Source organism: Crotalus tigris, unplaced genomic scaffold, assembly GCF_016545835.1.
Source record: "Crotalus tigris isolate CLP2741 ecotype Arizona unplaced genomic scaffold, ASM1654583v1 scf7180000019971.1508617, whole genome shotgun sequence".
In the NCBI taxonomy this organism is placed as follows: domain Eukaryota; kingdom Metazoa; phylum Chordata; class Lepidosauria; order Squamata; family Viperidae; genus Crotalus; species Crotalus tigris.
In genome coordinates, this window is record NW_024097800.1 from 439,701 (window position 1) to 466,018 (window position 26,318).

General features: G+C 34.8%; 1 protein-coding gene across 8 annotated transcripts in view; it reads left to right on the top strand.

The window, feature by feature from the left end:
* Positions 1 to 26,318, top strand: part of CUNH12orf50 (chromosome unknown C12orf50 homolog) — a 36,789-nt gene that overhangs the window by 160 nt on the left and 10,311 nt on the right. For 3 of the 8 annotated variants that reach the window (XM_039365200.1, XM_039365195.1, XM_039365203.1), the window contains exons 2-6: positions 3,198 to 3,281; positions 6,251 to 6,370; positions 6,883 to 7,006; positions 24,756 to 24,914; positions 26,165 to 26,242. In XM_039365200.1, the coding sequence (XP_039221134.1) occupies positions 3,210 to 3,281; positions 6,251 to 6,370; positions 6,883 to 7,006; positions 24,756 to 24,914; positions 26,165 to 26,242 (553 nt within the window). In that variant the 5' untranslated portion in view covers positions 3,198 to 3,209. The other 5 variants (XM_039365201.1, XM_039365199.1, XM_039365198.1 and 2 more) reach the window with 4 other exon arrangements.

Consider the following 26,318-nt stretch of genomic DNA (forward strand, 5'->3'; position numbering starts at 1 on the left):
AAATGTAGTCCAAGGCCGGAGAGAGACACCCTTGCGAATGATTTACTCGCTGAATTAGAGGAGGTGAATTCTTTTGATCGCAGTTTTCATCCATTGTTCCTCAATCAACCTTTACTAACCAAGTTACCATCCTGATGTATTAAACTACAACTCCCAGCCAGCACGACTAGGATGTTAATCTGAAAGGGAAAAGATAACGTAATACACGCGCTCCAAATAACCACTTCTTTGTTACAACTTTAAATATTTTAGAATTTTAAGAACTGACCTCGATCTTAATGGTTTAACCTTTAAAACATTTCATAGATTTAAAAAAATGGTTCGTATGAAGAATTCATGCAGATGCATTTGTGCAATCAGAAATTATTATTTAATAAGAGAAAAAAAATAAAAATCATGTACCTTGCAATAAAATGAAGAATGCTTATTGTTTTATATCCTAAAATACGTTAGCCTTTAATACCTTTGTTTTCATATCAAAATATTCTGCCATTCAGAATCATTTTCCAATTACTTTAAATATTTGGGAATCAGTTACTATCGTTTATCAATGAAGAATATACATTATTTTTAGAATTCACCTGCTTGCATTTTACATTGTATTGTTCTTTGATACAATGAAATTTAGGGTGGCAACTTGTATAGGACTAAATAAAAAATCCAAATCCAATGCTAGATGGCAGTATAAAGATTCAAAGCAAATTTTTTTCTGCCTTCCAGTGGTGCTGGTGTTTTCAGCCCAAAGGTGGCATGTCTACAGTAGTTGAATTATAGTTCAGGAACAGCAGTGTGAATGTTTGCACTCATTCCTTGTCAAAAATGGCCAATACTGATTTTGCAATAGTACCTTACAAGGGTTAAAACAGAAAAATTCACAGGCACCCAAAGATAAATAGCCCCAGGCACCGAAAAATGGCACATTGAATTTATCTATTTACCTGATCCAAATGCCTGGGGGGAAAGCCAGGTCTTCAGTGCCTTACAAAAGTGTAAGTGTAACTGAGTTGGTGCCATCCAAATCTTCAGGGTGACACTGTTCCACAGAATTAGGCTTTTATCTGAAGAGACATTCAAAAATGCTGCATTCATTATACAGAGGCCTTCTTTGAAAAACTATGCATGGATTCTGTAAGATATAAAAGCAGTCTTAAGTGTGAAGCCATTGATTCATGAACATTCCTTGTAAAGTTTCTGTCTGTGCATTAATACCATTCTTCCTAAACTGCTTTGAAATAATAAAAATAATTATAATTATTTCTTATTTACAATATTTTACAAGTTTAATTATTACCATTTCTAAACATTTATCTCTGGAGTAGCTCCTGTATACTTAGCTACATTTAGATCAGCAATTGTTTATTTTTATTTATTTATTTATATCTTCAGTTATTTTTGTAAATAACTCAAAGCACAAACATACCTAATACTTCTTCATCTTCCTATTTTCCCTACAATCCTCGGAAGTGTATTGGGCTCAGAAAGCGTCTGGCCCAAAGTTATCCATCCAGCTTTCATGCTTAAGGAAAACCTACTGCTCACAGAGTTCTGGTTTCTGGCCTAGTGCCTTAATCTAGTGGACAAATTGGCTCTCACATTCATGATTATTTTCAGGTTCCTTGAAAAATAATATTTTAATATGCTCTTCAAATGCTTTCCCTTCTTTGAAAAAAAATAGCCAGTTCTTGAACTCTAAATATAATTTTTTTAAACAAATGTGAATTTACAAATTAATAACATAAATATTGTGATGGGACCTGGACCTACTCAGCAAAAATAGTGTACTGCTCTGTTATTCTATTCATGTCTCATATATTATAACGAATCTTTTCCTTATGTTATCTAAAACTTTATGATTAATTCTTGATTGTTACCCACTAAGAACTGATTATAAATGGGTTATAAATGAATGCATGAATATTTAAGTAAATAGATTCTTTGTTACAGAAATACGTAGAACTAATGCAAGCTGCAAATATTAATTTATTTTATTATGCAGTGAAACCAATTGGCTTACTTTTACATGGCATCTTTATGGTTTCCTTTATGAATATCTAGTACAATGGTGGTGAACTTATGGCATGCGTGCCAGAGGCGGCACTTGGTGCCCTCTCTGTGAGCACACGTGCCGTTGCCCCAGCCCCACCTCCCCCCATGGCCCCCTCACCAGTAGCCTCCCCGGAGGAGAGTTGTCTCCAGGCGCGGCCTGCATGGAGCAGTGCAGCCAAGGGCATGGCAGCCAGGCAGCAGGGACAAGACTCTGCCCTCATGCCCTGTAGCGCTTAGATGATGCTCTGGGGCACAGGCGGAGGATGTCGCCATGGTGTTGCAGGGCTGCCTGGGCAATCTGTGGTGGGCTGTGGAGGCGGGTGGCCCTGTGGGTGGGCAGGGGTAGGGCAGAGCGGTGGTGGAGTGGGTGGGCTGGGAGATGGAACAGGGATGGGCCAGGACGGGACAGTTTTTGGGCACTTGGTCTCTAAAAGGTTCACCATCACTGATCTAGTACATTGCACTGCATGAGTGAATCTGCTTTAGGAGATCCTGTAAACTATATTGCAAATGTTTTTGCCACTGTTCAGTAAATCCTCCTCCCTGCCACATGAGTGGAAAAATCAAAGCTAACCTTTTTGGTTGGCCTTCTCGGGATATTTTTTTCAATATATCTGTGCTTTTCTCTCTAACAAATTATTTTTCTCAATCCAAATATCCCCAGACAATGAGCTTTTCAGAACCTGCATTTAAACTGTGCTAAAGTAACAATAAGCAAAGAACTACACTTATTTTCTTGCAGTTAAGCATTTACCCATAGCCAAACATTCTGTGGCAATATTAGTAGTTATTCAAAGACTTAGCAATGCACATGCCATTAATAACAGGCTTTGTACTACATATGTGTCTATTATGCTATGACCATAATAAAGATCTTATAGATTGATATGTGTGTTAATAGTATATATGATGGCAGATAAGCTTAGAAACCAAATCATTTAAATAATTAAAATTCTGGCAAATTGGGAGTTACTGATATAGAAAGGATGAGGATATTTATTCTCCTTGTCTCATTCTCAATTCTGTCCATTAAATATGAGTTTCAAAAATTCTCTTAACTGAGTTCTATTTCTTTCATACATTTATGTTATGTTGGAATAATCAGATGAGTAGACCATGTGGAAATTGCTATCTTCTTTCCTGTTTTCCAGCACTTAGGAACAATGAAGATAAGTGAGCTTTCCCAGTTTGAGGGGTCATATGATGTCCTTTGTGATGATGTCATAAGAACTAAGGTAACAATGAAAGAAATTCTGGAAGTTTGAATTTGTGCACTGTCTAGCAACCACTTTCAATTTGTGAGCTCTTCAACAAACCTTAAGAAGGTACCGTCTGTTTTACAATTAGTATAAGAAGCTTTTTGATTAAAACTTTCAACTGGAGATTTCCCTTTAAGAGGAAATAGAACTTAGATCCTGAATTCAGCTGTACTCAGAACAAAAGGGAATATTCTTCCCATACATGTTGATAATTCCAGCATTTATGCTGAGATCTTTCTAAAGACAGTGGAGTAGAAGCACAAGAGGTGAAATGACAGAAGTTGGGGATGACTGTTTTTTCTATGTTCATTCAACCTGTGCGAAGGTAAATACTGCATAATTTATAATGGATTGCATCTATTATATTGTCATGTGCCTCCCAGTTTTCCAAATTGTAAGAAATGCCAGGAAGACTGTTGCACAGTCAAATTCTTCTTCTTCTTTTTTATTAAAAGTCATTTGCAATTACTTTCACTGTATATATAGTTCATTTTTATGTCTGCCATTGTATACACAGAAAAGTGACAATAAAGGTTATCTCATTTCATCTCATCTCATCTCATTTTATCTTATTTTATCAAACTGCAGCCTGAATTACCTTGGAATGAATGACCATTGGAGATTTTTCAATAATAATTCTATAGCACATCAAAAGGAAATTGAAATTCCTTCAGCAATCAGTAGTATTTCAGATTGAGCCATGGCTGCAGCAACTTTCCTTTATTCTTCCAAAGTTACATCTACATTCCACAGATTTCTCTTAAATTCTCAATCTAATCTATTTCCCTCTATCTGCTTCTCACATGTTTAAATCTGCCAATAATTTCCATGTTTTTCTTTTTTCCCCTTTTTAAGCCTGCAAATTCTTTTATATTTAATCTTCATGAATGACATATTTATTCAGAATTCTAAAAATTGATGTCTGCATAATTTATTTCCCAAGGATATTAGCAAATTTCAGTATACATTTATAATACCCCCTTTCACTCTAAATAGAAAAAAATAGACATTTCTATGACCTTTTCTTAGATTTATACCTACCATTTTCTCCCTCTCTCTCTCTCTCTCTCTCTCTCTCTCTCTCTCTCTCTCTCTCTCTCTCTCTCAGTGGGTGGTATATAAATAAACAATTCTACTGTTCGAGTCAATTTCTAGGACTTAGTATATGATCCTAGATTTACCCAGTGAGATAAAGAAGTTTATAAACTGTTGTTCTAAGACCACAGATTATATATTATTTCCAGTATAGGTGGGCTCTTTTGATTGTTTTGAACACAGAATAATTTTCTGGTTTATATGTCTAAGTAGGGTAACACAGGTAAGGAGTGGGGTATGATGCAGCAGTAAAAAAGAAATAAAGTAAAAAAATACTGATAAATGCTTCAGGAGAGTTTTAGCAATCAGAAAGAGAGATTTATCCCAGTACTCATGAAAGATGTGAAAATGCAGCATTCAGATTGGATTACAAGAAAGTAAAAAAAAAAATGTTATCTGAAATGGGAAGATATTGCTGACATTCTGGGAAACAGTGATAACATTATTTAAAAATCAGAAGCCTCTGTTTTTGACTGCTGTCCTCGGTTATCTTTTTGACACCCCCAGAAGTACCCACTTCAAACCATTCAAAAGAAATCCCCAGTTACATGGAAGCCATTTTCCACCAGTAGTTCTCACTGTGAAACTAACTTTCCTGGACAATTAACAACTGCAGCAGAAGCAATATATAGTCCTTTCTTAACACAGACATCTGAAATGCAAAAATCAAACTCTACACCAAGGACCCCTCATGCCCTCTATTTTATTTATTTATTTATATCCTGCCTTTATTATTTTGATAAATAATTTGAGATAGTTCACATCCCTAACACTTCTTCCTCCTCCTTTTCCCACAACAACAACAATCCTGTGAATTGAGTTGAATTCAGAGAGAGAGTGACTGGCCAAAAATCACTTAGCCAGCTTTCGTGTCTAAGGCAGGACTAGAATTCACAGTCTTCTGGTTTCTAGCCTTAACCATTAGACCAAACTCTCCATAAGTGCTCATGAAGACAGACTATCTGTTTCAGAAGAAAGATCTGGATATAAAATAGGTATTAAACAATATTCAAATTGTCCTGGTTGTAGGACCTAATCCAAAAATTTCTCATACCCAATTCCTCAAATTGTCCTCTGAAATCATATTATCATGTTGATAATTCTATGTTATTCTCACCACCTCTAAATTTGAAGGGTGAGAAGCTAATTTTGTGCTTGGTACTAGATTCCTAAATATTTTTTCTACTTATTTGCTTGCTTTGAAATCTGTAGCATGCTAAATAGCAATAAAGTTACTCCTCTTGCTGTTAATGAAGTTCACTGTATCTTCTAGTTATTATCCATGATGGAACATCTGGTTATTACTTAATTTTATTCAGTTTACTTGAGTGAACATTGTATGGTAGCTGAGCTTACTTGATAATATATAAATTAATTTGTAAATTCTCTGGGATTTCTATTTATATTTTTGCCAGAGTAGAAAAATCATAATGCCAAACTATAGTAAATTGCTTGTGATCTAGATAGGCTAAGGTCTGCCTTCTTTCACATGTTTATTCAGACTTTACAACTGACATTGTCATCTACCCTGCTTTTTAAAATTAGATGGATATGATTGGAGAAAGATGTTTCATAAAGATGAAATCTGATTATTGATTATCCTGCTTGATTCAAATTCAAACACTAAATCAACTCTTTAGTTCCACAGGTATTAGAATGGATTTTTTTTTTTTTTTTGAGAAATTGTATTAGTTCTGCTGACTTTTTTTCTGATTTTGTTTTACTGGTCTTCTGTTATTTTAAAAAGAGTTGTTTCAGTTGTTTTGTAACCTGAAAAATTATTTAAAATATTTAAACAGAGAAAATGCTATGTAGCCAAATTTTCAATCCTCTCTTTTTTCTATATCCAGGGATCAAAGTGCAGGTTCCGTCACTGTGAAAAAGCCATTGGCAGTGATATTGTGTGCTCATTATGGAGAGAGGGAAAATGTTCCCATCAACTTTGCAAATTTAGACACATGGAAATACAGGTAGTTGTGATGCAAATATATTAATGGAAGAAAAATAGACACTGGCTTTCCTGTTTTAACATTTTCATTAATACACCCAGTACTATAAGAAGGTTCTATAGCAGTACTCACTGTTTGGACCTAGATTGTTATTTAAGTGAAACATTTTTGGATGGGGTTGAAATTTTAATATGCAGTTGTTTAGTGTGAAATATAAAACAGTCCTTCCCCACAGTGAAGACTCTCTGTGCAGCAACTATAGCACTTATAATAAACAAGAATTCTAATTGTTGTTTGATACCTATTTGATGCCAATCAAATCTTTAGATTTGAAAGTAATCCAAACAATTTCAGCAAAATCACATAGTATATAGCAGTGGGGATCAAACTGCAAATGTTAAAATGCAAAGTCTTTTTTTAATGCTTTGTTCCATTTCTATTCTTCATAGTTTAGATTATGAATTGCAGAATTTCCTTCCTGATAATTTCTATTGAATCATTAAATATGGAACCATCCATGTTTTCTTCTATAGCAAAAATACAACAGCATCTCATGCTTCTGGGAAACACAGCCTTTAGGCTGTGTGAGGATCAGTTGTGTCTTCCATCACAGGAAACCTCGTAATATTAATGGACTTTTTTTGCCCCCTAGTAATGGTGAGTATCTTTTCCATATTCTAGGAACTGAAATAAAGTCAATTACATGTGTTTCACTTCTATATTATTAATGAGCAACATCCTACAAGTAATTAGTTTTTATATATTGAATCAAAGTTCTTATTCATAATCTGATTAGAATGGGGTCAATCTTTGTTTTTAAGGCTGTTCTCACAGCATATTATTATTAATATAATAATTAATACAGTGCCCGTTAAAACTGTTAAGAATTTTGCAGATAACAGTATTAAAGTTAATGGGAACCAAAACTTTGTTAAATCTGGAATTCACTTCTCTATGTTCAGACTTTTTGAACTATCCATCCATCCATTTGTCTGTCTGTCTATGATTTGAATTTATATGGCCACTCAACAACTGTAAAAATAAAGCACATAACAATAGAATAATATATGTATATTCAGCACCTAAGATAAACAACTCAACTACAACAAATCAAGACAATTATTGCATGGGTTCTTTCACATACATAATTCCTCAAGTTCAGCGATACATTTTTGTATTTAAGCCATTATAGAAGGCCAGCATGGTCTGTATCAATCTAATCTTGGTAGAGAGGTTTAGAATCATTTTTGTGATGTGCTTCCCTTCTGGCAGAGAAGAAATGTTTTAGTGGACCAATTAAATGAGCTAAAGCAGTGATGGCGAACCTTTTAGAGACCGAGTGCCCAAAAACCGCCCTGCCCCCCAGTTGGCCCCCTGCCCCGCCCACCTGCAGGGCCACTCACCACCTCCATGGCCCGCTGCAGATCGCCCAGGCAGCCTTGCAGTGCCATGGCAGCCATGCCCTATGCCCTCACCCCACAGCATCATCTGCATGCGATGGGGCGCAAGGGCGGAGTCTTGTCCCTCCTGCCCAGCTGCCATGTCCTTGGCTGCGCTGCTCACACGGCCGTGCCTGAGGAAGACTCTCTTCCGGGAGGGCTGCTGGGGAGGAAGGGGCTGTGGGGGAGGTGGGGCTGGGCAATGGCACGCGTGTCCACAGAGAGGGCTCCGAGTGCCGCCTCTGGCACACGTGCCATAGGTTCTTCACCACTGACCTAAAGCAAGATAGTTTATCGTTACTGATTGGGTTCCTATCAGTTTCCTATTTACTGCCTCTTTTGACGGTAATTGCCATTTTGGTTGTTCTGTATCACATTTTATTAGAAACATGGTTTGTTTCTACTGGTGGAGATGGATAGCTGTAGCTAATCAATATTTTACTGTAGCTAATCAATATTTTACTGTAGTTTGGCAGTGTAATGTTTCAAGGATCATTGCTACCTCCTCCCTCCAGGAAAATGAAGTTAACACTAATAGAGGATGGTCTTCATTTTGTTTGCCTGATGTAATTTGGCTTTAGCATCCACTTCCAAATATTGTGTTGAGCCCTGGACTGTGTTTCCAAGGGATGTCAGTTATGTGATCGGAAAGGACATCAAGGTTGTCTGTTTTTTGTTTAATTCCAGAGGAAATCTCCTCCTAGAAAATTTCTTCTATGTATCTTCTGAATTGCCACAAGTTTGTGCTGATTGGTGAATGAAATTAGGGGAGGCCTACATCTTGATAAACCCTTAGATACAATGGTTAGATTATAAGACTAAGTGATACAAGGTTCAACAGCAACTCACATTCAGCTAAGTAAAGTTGAATTGCCTTGATTGAATGTAATTATATATTAGATTGGGGTCTTGGGCATCTTAGGCTCTAAACTTCGACACATTTATAGGGCTTCAAATTCAGCTGTGAAATCTCTGGAATTTCTGCAAAGTTATGTTTAGTTTCAGGAGACATCTTACTTACTTTTTTTTTTTATTAAATTTTTTTAAAATTTTACAATAAAAGCCCCTTCCCCAATCCCTCCCAACCCACCCCAAAACCCTCCCCCAATCTTCCCAGAGCTGAGTACAGGCTTAACTAGAACTTAAAAGAAAAAAAGTTTTAAGCCCAAATAAACCTTAAGCAAATATAATTACACTCAATAAACAAGTTGTAAAATACTTTAACTCCATTATATATAAAAAACAAAAAGAGGAAAAAAAAGAAGATAAAAAAAATAAAAAATTAAAAAATAATAATAATTACACTTCTAGATAATATCTTAAACTTTAAATATAAATTATTCAAAAGCTAGATAATATTTTCTTATATCATACCTATATTGTATAAAATTTATCCATCTTTTCCACACCAAGAGATACTTCTCTTGCGATTGATCTTTCAAGAAAGCCGAAATTTTTGCCATTTCCGCTAAGTAAGAAACTTTAAAAAACCATTCTTGCAAAGTAGGCAAAAATTCCTTCTTCCAATATTGCCCTATTAACAACCTAGCCGCAGTAATTAAATTTAACATTAAAATAATCTCTTTGTCATCACAATCCGGAACAATACCCAATAAGAACAATTGTGGAGTAAATTTTATCCTTCTTTTAAAAATTCTTTGAATATTCCACCATATCTTAATCCAAAAAGCTTTTATACTTTTGCATGACCACCAGATATGATAATAAGTAGCATCCAAGCAACCACATCTCCAACATTTAGGCTGCAGGTTTGGATACATACAAGACATTTTTTGTGGATCAAGGTGCCATCTATAAAACATTTTATAAAAATTTTCCCGTAAGTTTTGGGCTTGCTTGAATTTAACATTCCTCACCCAACTAATCTCCCATGTATCTAATAAAATCGGTTCATCAAAATTTTGTGCCCACTTAACCATACAGTCTTTAACTAGCTCTGCTTCTGAATCCAATTCCACCAAGACACCATAAATTCTTTTAATATGGGTTCGACTTTGATCTCTAATTTGTTTTAACAAATTCTCATCCTCTCTAAGCAAGCCCACCTTATAATCTATCTTCCACCTTTCCAATAGTTGTCTATACTGAAACCATGAATAAATAATATTTTCTTGTGCTAATTCATCCATAGATTTTAATTGCCAATTTTTACCATCCCACTTAAGTAATTGTGTATAAGAAATAGTATCCATCTTAACTCCTCTCCTTATTCCTTCTATTGCATGCCATGGAATAGCCCATAATGGAATTCTTGAATCACTTCTATAATATTTCTTCCAAACCCGAAGTAAAGAAATTCTTAAGATATGAGATCTAAAAACCCTATCAACCTTTTTATTATAAATTAAATAGGCATGCCATCCAAAAAGTAAATCCCATCCCTCCAAAAGGAGTATATCTACATTTGTTAGATTAACCCAATCACTGATTGATGTTAAGACCACAGCATCATAATACAATTTCAAATTCGGTACCTTAAGTCCACCTCTCGTATATCTTGTAAAATTTTAAGTTTTACTCTTGGTTTTTTCCCTGCCCAAATAAATTTATTGCCACTCATCTAAATTTGCTTCTTTCTTTAAAATAGGTATCATTTAAAATAAAAAAAGAAATTTTGGCAGAACATTCATTTTAATCACTGCTATTCTCCCCAAAAGGGACAATTGCAGCTTTTTCCAATTGTCCAAATCCTTTTGTATTCTAACCCACAGCGTTTCATAATTATTTTTATACAGTTTTGCATTGGAAGCAGATAGAATAACACCCAAATATTTTACCTTATTAACGACCTCAAAGCCTGTCAATCTAACCAAGGTCTCCTTATCCAAGTTGGTCATGTTCTTAGGCAATATTTTAGTCTTATTATTAATTTTAAAACCTGAAACTTGTCCATACTGATTTATCAATGGTAACAACTCCGTTACGGAATAAATTGGTTGAGATAAAGTAACAACCAGATCATCTGCAAAGGCCCTTAGTTTATATTCTTTTTTATTAATTTCTATTCCTTTTATTTTCGATGATTCCCGAATTTTGATCAATAAAATTTCCAAAGTTAAAACAAACAGCAATGGGGACAATGGACAACCCTGTCTGGTCCCCTTTTCAATTGAGAATACCTCTGATAAACCTCCATTAACTATAAGTTGTGCCTTTTGTTTTTGATAAATGACTCGAAGAGCCTGTAAAATTTTATCTCCAAAGTTCATTTCCTCAACCAATCTTAACATAAATTGCCAATTTAATTAATCAAAAGCTTTTTCAGCATCTAAAAATATCAAACCTGCAGAGATTTGGTTGTTATTATCCAAATATTCTATTAAGTTAATAATTTGTCAAACATTATTTTTCATATACCTTCCAGTTATAAAGCCAGTTTGATCCATACGTACTAGTTGATTCAACACAATCATAAATCTATTAGCTAAAATTTTCGAAAAAATCTTATAATCTACATTCAAAAGAGATATAGGTCTATAATTCTTTGGTAGAGTAAGATCTTGGTCTTCTTTTGGGATCAAAGATATAAAAGCTCTACCCCAAGACAAGGGGGTCTCTAAACCCTGTAATATATTATTAAAAAGTTCCCTTAAAGGTTCTATCAACTCATCTATCAAAGTCTTATAATAAATTGATGTCAATCCATCAGTACCAGGTGCTTTACCTAACTTTAATTCTTTAATTGCTGTCATCATTTCCTCTATAGTAATCAATCCATTAATTTCTTGTTTCTGATCTTCTGTTAATTTAGGAAAATAAGCATCTTGTAAATATTTATCTATATCTGAAACCTGTACTTTCCTGCCCATATATAATTTCTTATAATAATCTAAAAAAGATTTCTTAATCAATTCCTTCTGGAGTACCAATTTACCATTATAATTTATTTTATCTATAATTCTCGACTTCTGTTTCTTTTGCAGTTGATAAGCCTGCCATCTCCCTGGCTTATTAGCGTTACAAAATGTGTTATGTTTCATATACAATAAATTAGTTGCAGTCCGATCTGCCATTAACATATTAAATTGCGATTTAAGCAATTTTATGGATTCCTTAACCTTCTCATCTGTAGGATTCGAAATTAAAACTTTTTCTTTTAATTTAATCTCATCTTCCAACTCCTTACGTTTCTGCACCTGTTTCTGTCTATAAGTCTTATTCATTTGTATCAAAACCCCACGCATGTAAGCTTTACTTGCGTCTCATACCATTGACATTGAAGTTCCCTTATGCATATTTAAAATAAAATATTCCTTTAAGTGCTCTTTAAGTTTCTGAACATTCTTTTCTTGTCTAAACAAATTTTCATTCAACCTCCAAGATCTCCTCTCCTCTTTTTCAGTATCCAATTCCATCCACACTGGACTATGATCTGTCAATGTCCTTGGAAATATCTTTACATTCTTTACCCTAAAATATAAATCCGTTATGATCAGAAAAAAGTCAATTCTTGAAAAAGATTGATGTCTGTCCGAAAAAAAGGTGAAATCTCTCTCTTCCAAATTATGTTCTCGCCAATAGTCTCGCAACTCCCAGTCCTCTTTCAAATCAAAAAAGGCCTTAGGTAATTTGGCCTGTTTAAAAGAAGTAGAAAGTCCTTTTTTATCTCTATATGTATCTAAAACTCCATTCCAATCTCCCATTAATATAACAGATCTATAATCCAGTAAAATCAGTTTTTGATATAGCAACCTATAAAATTGTTCCTGTTGTTGATTTGGTGCGTACAAACCTACTATAAGTATTTTCTTACCATACAATCCCACTTCAATCATAACATATCTCCCTTGAGGATCAGAATCTACTAAACGAGCTGATAAATTTTGCTTAACATAGATAACTACACCCCCTTTTTTCCCAAGAGCAGAAGATACAAAGTGAGATCCCAATCGAGCATTAACTAAATATTTTTGATCCTTAGAGATAATATGCGTTTCCTGCAAACAAATAATGTCATTATTATGTTGCTTCAAATAGTGAAATATTTTCTTTCTCTTTTGAGGGGAATTAAGGCCATTAGCATTCCATGTCAGGAGCTTTACCATCTCCCTCATCCAAAAGCCTGGAGAAGACTGCTTGAAGATCTGCCATTGAAGATTGTACCAAAGATCTCTTAGGTCTTGCTCCTCCCACAGGCTCAGAAACAAATTCTTGTGGAACTTCTTTAACATCTTTCTTCTGTTGTTCCTTTTCCTTATGTCTATGCGCTGCCCGAGTCATTCTTTGCTCTTTCATCTCAGCTTGTTGAAACCACTCAGCCTGTGATTTTCCAGCTTTCATCAATACAGCTTCTTCAGACTGCTGTTCAACCTCCTTCCCATCCAAGACTTTAAACATTGTAGGTGGTGATGAGTGTGCTCCCAGGACCGAAATATAAAACTCCTTTGCTTTAGAAACAATATTAAGTCTATAGCGTGTCCCCGCATGGCTCACCACGATTCCAATCGGAATATCCCATCTGAATGGCATCAGCCTTTTTTTAAGTTCATCTGCTAAAAAAGTAAACTCTTTTCTTCTTCTTAAAATTTTAGATGGGATCTCCTTTAAAATTATAACATCTTGTGCAGCAATCTGAAACCTCTTATTGTAAAAAGCTTGTATGATTTCATTGCGCAGAGATCTTTTCCCAAAGTAAATTACCACATCTCTTGGCAGATTTCTTTGCTTTGCAACCCAGGAGTTAACTCTAAATATTTTTTCAACTTCTCTAGATATTTCCTCTTTTTCTCTGCCCAAAATCACAGCAAAGTCATTTACTACCATCTCTCTCAGGTCCTGTTGCATGTCTTCTCTCAAGCCTCTGATTCTTAAAGCAAATTCCATCTCTCTATATTGAGACATAACAATTTCATCTTGAGAAATTTCCACCTTTTTTTCCATTCCTTCAAATTTTTCCTCCAACACCTCCACTTTGTCTGCAACTTCTTCAACTCGAGAGTCCAATTTTTCAACCACAGAAGCAAGTCCTTTTAAAGCCAAAACTATATCTTGCCTCAAAATACTATTATTCTCCGCTAAAAGCTCTTTCACTTCCCCTCTAATTTGAGATATAGCATTTCCCATTATATCTTGCATATCTTTTACCATTATTGGTTGCAGAGGAGGAGAAGATGGTGGTGTAGCTTTAGGTTGTTGTGCTGGTAATATCGCAGGAGAAGAGGCCACCTTAGGTACTGTAGAAGTCACTTGACGCTTTGAAGCCATCTTCAAAGATTTATTTCTTCTTTCCTCCTTGAAAATAATACAGAAAAATACAAAAAAAAATCCCTTAAAAAAGTAACGAAAAAAAGTTAAACAGAGAGGGAAAATACTCCTCCTAAAACCCAGATCCACCTTCAAAAAATCATTCAAATCCGTTCCGTTCCATTCCAATCACTTAAAAAGAAAAAAACCTGCCGATCGCCATTTTACTTTCCCTCTCAGCAAAAAAGAAGAAAAAAGGGGGGAATAAAAATCAATCTTTAAACTTAAAATCCCCCCCAAAAAAAGTAAAATCCTCTATTCAGCTCTGTCCGCTTTTAAGATAACTCACCAGATCACTTTAACAGCAGAGGTGGGAGCGGCGTCTTGCTTTGTCCCTATAGAGAAAGACAGCTGAGAAGCGGAGACAATCTGAACTCCGTGGGAGCATTGTTTTCTCCCCCCCCAAAAAATTATTTGGGGAATTTCAGAGGCTGTATGATGATACTACCCTCCCTCCCTTTGCCCGGGAAGGAGGTTTTGAACCGCAGAACAGCTTACTTTTAACATTTGGCATTCTTTTGTGAGTGTACTTGATGCAATTTAAACAGTCCTTTTAAATGAAGCAGTTATCCTTGGGAGTTTTGATATAGTTGCCTATTTATAATAAAGAGTGAATATCATTTGGTTTCACTGTCATTTTATTGCTACTACTGATATTTTAAAATCAGTGCTTCCCAAACCTGAGTAAATTACCCCAAATTGGGTAAAAGTGTTTTTTCTTTTGATAACAACACCCACAAACCCATTAAACATCACAACAGAGACATAAAATGTAAAGATTGTCATGTGTGCTAAAATATATTTGAAAATCTCTATTCCTATCAAAAGGAAAATCAATGAAATTACCAATGGTAATCTGTCCAAATGACTTAAATTTTGTTCAATGAATACTGTTTGTATAATACAAGTAGTCCTCAATTTATGGCCATTTGTTCAGTGACTGTTTGACTGTTTGAAGTTATAACAGTACTGAAGGAATTGTGACAGGTCCTCAAAGTTTTGTAAGACTTTCTGATCTGAGGACTTCCGGTGGATAGCGTCGATGATGGCGGCTACCTTGTAGCCGTCCTCCTGGGAGAGCGTGAGAACCGCGGAGTGCAGCAGATACCAGCTGTCCCGCGGCTCGAAATCCCCCTCCTGGGCAAAGGGGGGGGAAGAGAATCACCCGAATAGAGGTAGAGCCTCTCAAACACCCCAGGAATTTTTTTCTTGGCGGGTGAAGAGAGAGCTCCCTCGGAGTTCGGGCTGCCTCCGCCTCCCAGCTGTCTTTGTTCCTTTGGGAACAAAGTAAAACGCTGCTATCACCTCCGTGCTTAAAGAAACTTGGTGAGTTATTTTTAAAACGGACAGAGCTGGGTAAAGGATTGAACTTATTGGTTTTTATTTGATTTTTAGTTTAGGTTGACTTTTTTTTGTTTGGCTGGAGAGTGAAAGTAAAATGGTGATTTGAAAGTTTTTTTTTTTTTCTTCCGGAAGAAAGTGAGTCAAACGGAATGTTATGGATTATATAGCTTTCTTTTAAACTTTTTTCCTTTTTTTAAAAGCTGGATTTGAGATTTTTTAAACTCTCCTTTGTTTTTTTTATTCTTTTTGAGGATATTTTTTATTGCTTTTCTTTTTTTTAAGAAGGAAGAAAGAAGAAACAAGATCTTTTGTTCTTTTTTAAAAATGGCTTCAAAGAGACAAGCAGCTTCCACAGTTCCAAAGGTAGCTTCTTCTCCTGCGATTCTACCGGCACGACAACCTAAAACTATACCACCACCCTCTCCTCCTTTGCCAACAATAACGGTACAAGATATGAATGATATAATGGGAAATGCTGTATCTCAAATTAGAGGGGAAATGAAGGAGCTTTTAGAGCAGAACAAAATCCAAATTAAAGGGGAAATGAAGGAGCTTTTGGAGCAGAACAATTCTATTCTGAGGCAAGACATAGTTATGGCATTAACAGGACTTGCTTCTGTGGTTGAGAAGCTAGACTCTAGAGTGGAAGAGGTTGCAGACAAGGTTGACATTCTGGAAGACAAGTTTGAAGGCATGGAAAAAAAGATGGAAACTTCACAAGATGACATTGTTATGTCTCAGTATAGGGAAATGGAATATGCTTTAAGAATTAGGGGGCTAAAAGAGGACATGCAGCAGGACCTGTCAGAGGTTGTGGTAAATGACCTTGCTCTTATTTTGAATAGAAATAAAGAAGAGATATTTAGAGAAGTTGAAAAAATCTACAGAATTAACTCTTGGGTCGCAAAACAAAAAAATTTACCAAGAGATGTGGTGATTTATTTTGCAAAGAGATCTCTGCGTAATGAAATCATACAAGCTTTCTATAATAAGAGATTCCAGATTGCTGCTCAAGATGTTATTATTTTAAAGGAGATCCCATCTAAAATTTTAAGAAAGAAAAGAGACTTTGCCTTTTTAGCTAATGAGCTTAAAAAAAGAATGATGCCATTTAGATGGGAGATTCTGATGGGTATTGTCGTGAGCCATGCGCGGATGCGTTATAGACTCAATACAGTCACTAAAGCAAAGGAGTTTTATAGTTCGGTCCTGGGAGCAGGCTCACCATCATCTATGATGCAGAAAGGTTTGGATGATAAAGAGATAGAACAGCAGTCTGAAGGATTAGGTGTGATGGTTCCTGGAAAGCTACAGCTGGAGTGGTCGCGACAAACAGAGATCAAAGAGCAAAGAATGACCCGTGCAGCACACAGACGTAAGGAAAAGGAACAACAGAAGAAAGAAGTTAAAGATTCTCTTCAAGAAATTGTTTCATTGCCGGTGGGAGGAGCAAGACCCAAGAGTTCTGCAGCACATTCCTCAATGGCAGATCTTCAAGCAGTCTTCTCCAGGCTTCTGGTTAAGGGAGATGGTAAAGTTCCTGACCTGGAATGCTAATGGCCTTAACTCCCCTCAAAAGAGAAAGAAAATCTTTCATTACATAAAGCAACACAATAATGATATTATTTGCTTGCAGGAAACACATATTATACTTAAAGATCAAAAATATCTTGTTAATGCTCGCTTGGGATCTCATTTTGTATCTTCTGCCCCTGGGAAAAATGGGGGAGTAGTTATTTATGTTAAGCAAAATTTATCAGCCTGTTTGGTAGAATCTGATCTTCAAGGGAGATATGTTATGATTGAAATTGTTTTATATGGTAAGAAAGTACTTATAGTGGGATTGTACGCACCAAATCAACAACAGGAACAATTTTATAGACTGCTACATCAGAAATTAACTTTGTTGGATTACAGATCTGTTATATTAATGGGAGACTGGAATGTGTGTTAGATACTCAAAGAGACAAAAAAGGATCTTCTATCTCTTTCAAACAGGCTAAATTACCTAAAACCTTCTTTGAGTTGAAAGAGGATTGGGAGCTGAGAGATTATTGGCGTGAACGCAATCAGGAGGAGAGAGATTTCACCTTCTTTTCAGATAGACACCAATCTTTTTCAAGGATTGACTTCTTTTTTATCACAACTGATTTATTTTTTAGGGTAAAGAACGTTAAAATTTTTCCTAGGACATTGACGGATCATAGTCCAGTTTGGATGGAGTTGGTCGATGAAAAAGAGGAGAGGAGATCGTGGAGGATGAATGAAAACTTATTTAGACAAGAAAAGAATGTCCAAAAATTAAAGGAGCATTTAAAGGATTATTTTGTTTTAAATATGCATAAGGGAACTTCAATGTCTATGGTATGGGATGCAGGTAAAGCCTTTATGCGAGGGATTTTGATACAAATGAATAATGCTTATAGACAGAAGCAGATTCAGAAATGTAAGGAACTGGAAAATGAGATTAAATTAAAAGAAAAAACTTTGATTTTAAATCCTACAGATGAGAAGGTTAAAGAATCTATAAAATTGCTTAAATCACAATTTAACATGCTGATGGCTGACCAAACTGCAACTAATTTATTGTATATGAAACAAAATATATTTTGTAATGCTAACAAACCAGGGAGATGGTTGGCATATCAATTGAGAAAGAAACAGAGACAGAGAATTATAGATAAAATAAATTATAATGGTAAATTGGTATATCAGAAGGAGTTGATTAAGAAATCTTTTTTAGATTACTACCAAAAATTATACAAGAGTACTAAAGTACAGGTTTTAGATATAGATAACTACTTAAATCAAGCCAACTTCCCGAAATTAACAGAAGATCAGAAACAAGAAATTAATGGTCTGATTACTAATGATGAAATTGAGATGGTGATTAAAGAATTAAAATTAGGTAAAGCACCGGGCACGGACGGCCTGACATCTATTTATTATAAAACTTTGATACAAGAGATGGTTCAACCTTTAAGAGAACTTTTTAACAATATATTACAGGGCTCAGAGATTCCCCCGTCATGGGGTAGAGCTTTTATATCTTTAATTCCAAAAGAAGATCAAGATCTTACTTTACCAAAGAATTATAGACCTATATCTCTTTTAAATGTAGATTATAAGATTTTTGCGAAAATTTTAGCCAATAGGCTCATGAGGGTTTTGCATCATGTTATACACACAGACCAAACAGGTTTTATAACTGGAAGGTATATGAAGAATAATGTCAGACAAATTATTAATTTATTAAAATACTTAGATAAAAATAATCAAGTTTCCGCAGGATTGATATTTTTAGATGCTGAAAAAGCTTTTGATCAAGTGAATTGGCAATTTATGTTAAGATTAATTGAGAAAATGAATTTTGGAGGAAAAATTCTACAAGCTCTTGGTGTTATTTATCAAAAACAAATGGCACAACTTATAGTTAATGGGGGTTTGTCAGAGGTTTTCACAATAGAAAAAGGGACTAGACAGGGATGTCCATTGTCACCATTGCTGTTTGTTCTAACTTTGGAAATATTGCTGATTAAAATTCGAGAATCACAGCAAATAAAAGGAATAGAAGTCAATAAAAAAGAATATAAATTAAGAGCTTTTGCAGATGATTTGGTGGTTACCTTATCACAACCTATTCATTCTGTAGTAGAGTTACTACAATTGATACATCAATATGGACAGGTTTCAGGTTTTAAAATTAACAACAATAAGACTAAAATATTATCCAAAAATATGACTAATCTTGATAAGCAGACCTTGGTTAATTTGACAGATTTCGAGGTTGTTGATAAGGTAAAATATTTGGGGGTTATTTTATCTGTCTCTAATGCAAAACTGTATAAAAATAATTATGAAAAGCTGTGGGTCAAGATACAAAGAGAATTGAAAAATTGGGAGAAGTTGCAATTATCCCTTTTGGGAAGAATTGCGGCGATTAAAATGAATGTTCTGCCAAAGTTTCTTTTTTTATTTCAAATGATACCTATTTTAAAGAATGAGGTTAACTTAAATGAATGGCAGAAAGGTATCAACAAATTTATCTGGGCAGGGAAAAAACCAAGAGTAAAACTTAAAATTATGCAAGATACTCGTGAGAGAGGTGGACTCAAGGTACCGAACTTGAAATTGTATTATGATGCTGTGGTTTTAACATTAATTAGTGATTGGATTAACTTAACAAATGTAGAAATACTCCTCTTGGAGGGGTGGGATTTACTTTTTGGATGGCATGCCTATTTAATTTTTAATAAAAAGGTTGACAGTGTTTTTAAATCTCATATTATAAGGATTTCCTTACTTCGGGTCTGGAGGAAATATTATAGAACTGATTCTAAAATTCCATTATGGGCCATACCATGGCACGCGATAGAGGGGATAAGGAGAGGAGTTAAGATGGATAGTGTTTCTTATGCACAATTACTTAGATGGGATGGTAAAAATTGGCAGTTAAAATCTTTGGAAGATCTAGCACAAGAAAATATTATATATTCATGGTTTCAATACAGACAAATTGTGGATAGATGGAAGGTAGATTGTAATGTGGGTTTGCTTAGAGAAGATGAGAATTTTTTTAAACAAGTAAAAGATCAAAGACGAACTCACATTAAGAGAATTTATGGGGTGTTAGTAGAATTGGACTCAGAAGCAGAATTAGTTAAAGAATGTATGATTAAATGGGCACAAAATTTTGGTGAACCAGTTCTATTAGATACTTGGGAAACTATTTGGGTGAGAAATGTTAAATTTACACAAGCTCAGAATTTAAGGGAGAATTTTTACAAAATGTTTTACAGATGGCACCTTGATCCACAAAAAATGTCTCGTATGTATCCTGACTTACAGCCTAAATGTTGGAGATGTGGATGTCTGGATGCTACTTATTATCATATCTGGTGGTCGTGTAAAAATATAAAAGCCTTTTGGATTAAGATATGGTGGAATATTCAAAGAATTTTTAGAAGGAGGGTAAAATTTACCCCACAATTGTTTTTGTTAGGTATTGTTATTGATTGTGATACCAAGGAGATTACATTGATGTTAAATTTAATTACAGTCGCAAGGTTGTTAGTAGGGCAATGTTGGAAGAAGGAATCTTTGCCTACTTTGCAAGAGTGGTTTCTCAAAGTTTCTTACCTGGCGGAAATGGCAAAGATTTCGGCTTTCTTGAAGGATCAATCGCAAGAGAAGTATGTTGTGGTATGGAAAAAATGGATAGATTTTATACAACATAAGTTGGATATAAAAAATATTATTTAGTTTTTTAATAATTTATATTTAAAATGGAATATTTTGTTTCTTTTGTTTCTCTTTTTTTCTTTTTTTTTCTTCTTTTTTCCCTTTTTTATTTTTTTTTCTCTTCCTCTATTCTTTTCTTTGTTAAACATTTATTTTTTGTTTTTTTATATATATACTATTGTTAATTATTTTATAATTTTTCTAATTAATGTATTTAGATTTTTAACTAATGCTAGACTCAATTATGGTTTATATTTTTTTCTTAGTTTTTTTGGTCAAATTTTAATTAAGCCTATATTCAGCTCTGGGAAGATCGCGGGTGGGAATGGGAGGGTTGGGGAGGTGGGGGGGAAGATTGTTTTGTTTTTGTTTTTGTAAAATTTTAAAAAACTTAATAAAAATTATCTTTGAAAAAAAAAAGACTTTCTGATCTGTAATTTTGAGTAATGAAGAAAAAAGTTTGAGAAGCACTTATCTGATTCATACCCATCAACCAGGGTTCTAGGATGCTTAAACTAATTTTGCCTGCTCTGGTACAGTTCTCCAAACATTTATGCAGAAAAACAGTATTGCAAGGATACGTTAAGTATTCAGCACTCTTTCCTGTATAATATTCAGAGAAAGTGGGCTTGAGAGGCAATATGAATAACTGATGTACTGCATAATGCAGGAACTTCTTGTTTGTCTTTTAAAAAAATGGTATAAATGTTTATAAAATGTTGAAAAGATAAATGTTGCATTTTATGGCAATATTAAAAGTATGGTTCCAATATAATGTTATTTTCTGTATGGAAAAAAATAACATGAGGAAAAGTTGTGCTTTAATAAAAAAGGCAATTGAGTATTAGAAGAAAGATCTACATATGGAATATGTCATAAATCTCTTCTGCAAATTGCATGAGAGGTGTTTTTTTTTTACTATTATTCTCAATGGAATCTATGTGAACTGTGTTTTAGAAAGAAAAGTCATTTCCTCCATGCTAGTTTTAGCTAGGTAGGAAAATGGTGGAGAAGAAAACCCCTGCCTAAATAAAGCATGTTAAGATTTCAATAAAGGCAAAAGATTTAGGATTTTCCAGAGTTGTAGAAGCTTAAGAAAAGGAAAGATTTGATGCATATATTAATTGTGTGCAAACATTTCAGGAAACTGATTGCAAAATAGTGCCATATTTACTTGATGAGAAGAGTCTCATGTTTTGATTAGGGAGAGGGTGTTACATTGCTTTCCCTAGGAATAAGAGTTCCCTTCTAAGGATGTACTTGCAGGTTAACCTACTAAGAATATGGGAATTTAGATTTGGTGTTGTAATTCTTTCCCTCTGCTGTCTCTTTATGCCTTCTTTTTGCCTCATCTCCACACCGTTAATTTAGTTCCTACCTTTAGTTTCCTACTAAAGATAGTCCTCAACTTACAGCCATTCATTTAATGATTGTTCGAAGTTGCAATAACACTGAAAAAATTGGCTTACGATTGTTTGTCACAGTTACAACCATTGCAGCATCTCCATAGTCATGTATTCAGAATGTGGACGCTTGACAACAGGTTCCTATTTATGATGGTTGCAGTGTTCTGGGATCATGTGATCACCTTTTGCAACCTTCTGACAAGCAAATCAATGTGCAAGCCAGATTCACTTAACAACTGTATACTAACTTAACAACTGCAGTCTAGCACTTAACAACTGTGGCAAGAAAGGTTGTAAAATGGGACAAAACTCACTTAACTGTCTCACTTAGCAACAAAAATTTTGGGCTCAATTGTGATCATAAGTCAAGGGATTACCTGTACTCCCTTCTCTCATACCACCGACGTCCTGGTTCTTTAGACCTCCTCCTTCTCTTCCATATGTTTCTTCCTTTGTTTTTGTCTCTTCTCAAAAGAAAGAATTCAGGTTTCTGTGATTCTATGGGTGGTCATGTATTGTGTATGTAAAAAGCAGCTTATATGAAGATAGGAAATCAATTAATTTTGAAGATGTGCTTTACAGGCAATATATTTTAATTATTATTTTTTGGTTCTAGCTCTGTTCTTTTTTTGCTATGGAACTGTTCTTTTCACAGATATCTTTTTCTGCTATAGTTTTAACTAATTGTATGATTTATTTATTTATTTTGGCTCTAGTAGTTTTACTTGTGAACCACCAAGTGTCATTGGGAGTCCAGCAGCCTACAAATTTAATACATAAATGATTGAGCTGTTAAAGTTGTCAAATTTATGACACGGCCTGAAATATTAGAGAATATTACGATGCTGATGAAAAACTAATTTTGTGACAAATGTCTGCATTTATAAGTTTTGCAGCATCTCTCTCTCTCTCTCTCTCTCTGTCATGCATTCATTATTAAAGTCAGTTTATTTTATTTACTTAATTAATTTCTGTAGCTGTCTATCAACTTAGTGACTCTGGGCAGGTATGCCTTGTTCTGCAGAATTAGTATGCATTGTCCTGTGCCTGAGGCACAGGATAGATTGCCTAAAGAAGTAATCTCTTCCTCAGATGCTTTTCTCCACAGAACAATGTATCTCCAAAAAGCGTAACCACAAGTTAACAAGCTTAGCTCTCTAGTCTTAATAAGTTGATTAGAACCCTCAGGCTGACTGGTGCCGCTGCCTGACAATCAGAAGACCCTAATCAGGTTCTCACTAAAGGCTGTTGTTTGTTTCCTAAGCAGCTCACATCCGCAAGTGGGCTGGACAAACAATGCATTCCTTTTTATATATATTCCCACTGTATGCTTGCTTATTCTCTTGCAGTTCCTTTCTCTTCAGAGAATGTATTTCTTTAAAAAAAAAAATTCTTTTCTTGCTAATTATCCCAGGACTGGGGTGAATACTCCGAGGGACAAGGGAGTGAGGAACAAGATTTGCCCTTCCATCTAGCTTCCTCATGAGTTGAGTTCTGGAAACCCAATTGGGCACACTCAGCTATTTGCGAGTATATTCTTCTGATGCTGTAAGAAAAGGAAAGCCAGTGTAAAATCATAAGCACAGTGTGGTCACATGATTTTCACTTAGGGACCATTTAACAATTGAGTTGCTAGAACCAAATGTGGTTGCTAAATAAGGACTACCCTTACAAGTCATTTAATTATTATATTTTATGCTATTATAATCATTTGGTTGCATTTTGTCTGCATGTATATCTATTTTTGTCTATCTCTGGGCTCCAAAGAAAAATCAGAACTGGAGGCAATTAATGTTTTGATGGTTGATTATAGGGAAATTATAGGGTTGAATGGGAAATTGAAAAATATTTCAAGAAGACAAAGTCAACCCAGGAGCTAAGCTGGACTCGAAGGTGTTTTTATATTTTACATTATGTTTATGAGTATATAATTTGAGGATTGCTTTTAGCTAAAAACAGGAATTCTAAATTTATAAATGAGGAATCTGGCCATTGCACAGGATTTTTTTACGTATGGGTGAGTTTGGTTTACTCCTTTTTTATGAATTTAAGATCATCTTAAATTCAGGACTTTTCCTTTCAGACAAGAAATAATTGACCACTAAGGCAATAGACCTTTTACTCCTTACAATATTAATAATATGGCTTTGTTCATTTAGTTGGGGGCTTTATCATGGATCTAGTCATTATGAGTTATAAACCATGGATTATAGATTAGTACAATGCATGATTAGTCAGAACATAGTTGAAAGCCAATGCTTAGCATGATCTTTCATTTTATGTTGCCCTTTTGCGATATGCAATTAATTTTGTATACTTTGGGGAGTGAATAGCATCTTCAAGGCATGTTTTTCTTTCAGAGTTTATTTTCTTTGCTGTTGCCATAAACATATCACACAATAAATTTCACTGAAGCCAGTTAGAATAATATGTATTAACTGTCTGGAACACTTAATGAACCAAGGCTGAAATCCTACAGGTGCTTAATAGAAAGTTATTCCAACTGAACATGTAAAAATTTTCTCCTATGTCATTGTGAATAGGATTACATAATATTAAGTTAATCAATTTATTTATTTGGTTAGTGGTTCAGGTGATCAAATACATTCTAAATATAATTATCAAATTTTGTTTTGACTTTTGTGAGTCTGCTAAACACTTCAAAGTCTCAATTCAAAAGTTTTATACTGAATTTAAAGTTACTTCCAATAGATTCTACATTGCAAGGGGAAGTTCAGGAAGGAATTTTGCATGCTGCTCAAAATCAAGATTCCACAAAAGGTCAGGAGAATTCATTAAGGCCTATTCATCCTCCACTTATTATTACCATCAATCTTGAGGATGAAGAAGAGGAAGAACAAGAAGAAAAATGTAAATATTTTTCAGACATTCATGTTTATCTACATGCTGTGTTTTAGAAAGAGATGAAAACTGAACCCCAACCTGAGAGAAGATAACTTAGAATGGAACTCAGAATGAAGCATTCTGAAATAACTCCCCAAGTGCTCTCTGAAGGGTTGCATAAGGATTTTTCTATTATTATTGTTTTATATTTTGTGAGCGGCTCAGTGGCTTAGAAGTGGAGCTCTCATCTCACATTCAGGAGGCTGTGAGTTCAACCCTAGGTAGCTGCAGATATTTCTCTCTCTGGGCGCAATGAGTAATTGTCTGCTGTGAACTCATAGGTGTCAGGAAGGGCATCTGGCCAGTAAAGGTTCAACTCCATTCAGTCACCCGACTTTGATGCAAGGAAGTACAGGGTCGTTAAAAGAAAAAAAGTTTTATATTTTGTCCAGAATCCTCAGGAAAATTTATCCTTTTTTTTTACTTTGAACTTTCTTTTGTCATTTTGTCCCATTAATCCACATTTGGCCCTCTTTTACTAGCTTTCAGAGACTTATTCAACTGATGGACAGAATCTCAAGACCTTTTACATATTCTCTCCAACATTCTGTTGAGATGGAAAGACTAAGAAGGAAGAGAAAGCATAGAAAGCATAGATTCTGGAATTATTTCCAAGTTCTTCTCAGCAATGGCCATTAAGAAGATCTCTGTGTTCTTCCATGTAACAAAATAACATGGCTCATGCATGTGCTTTTGCTTTCCATTTGCATTGTGCCTTTGTTTCTATGTGTGCAGTGGAAAGATTAAGGCCCACTGCATACAATCTGTTTTGGGACATGTGACTCAGAGAGAATGGGGCCTAGAATGGAACAGTTAGTAACATACCAGCCCAGTGTATATCTCCTTCTCCATAGGAGCAGATTTTTCTCACTTGAGGGATTTTTTTTCTGGAATATTTTCCTCTGCAACTTTGGCCAGATGTGGCCCTTTTTCAAACTTATAAATTCAATACTTGCCCCACAGTAAAATGTCCTGAGCCTCTTTACCTACTTTTTCCCTATGTCCAGTTGGGAAGGAAAGAATGAAAGTGGAGAATAGGAATTCTTTAGAAAAAAATAATCTAGCTTTTCCTTTTAAAACAATTCTATTCAGTCAATAAAAGAAAGATTTTATTTTGTATTATAAATATAAATGCAATTCAGATTTTCTTTATATGGCACAGGAAAAAGCCTGGAAAGAATTTTATTAGAAATAACTTTTAAAATTGCTCCATACAGATGCATCTTATTTATTGTCAAAGACACCAGAAGATATAGAAGAAGAAAAGGCAATAAAGGAAATGTGCTATAAATCTGGTAAGAATCTTATTGTTATATCAGCTAAGAACATTGGTGCATTTTTTTAGCTGATATAACAACTGCATTTTTTTTC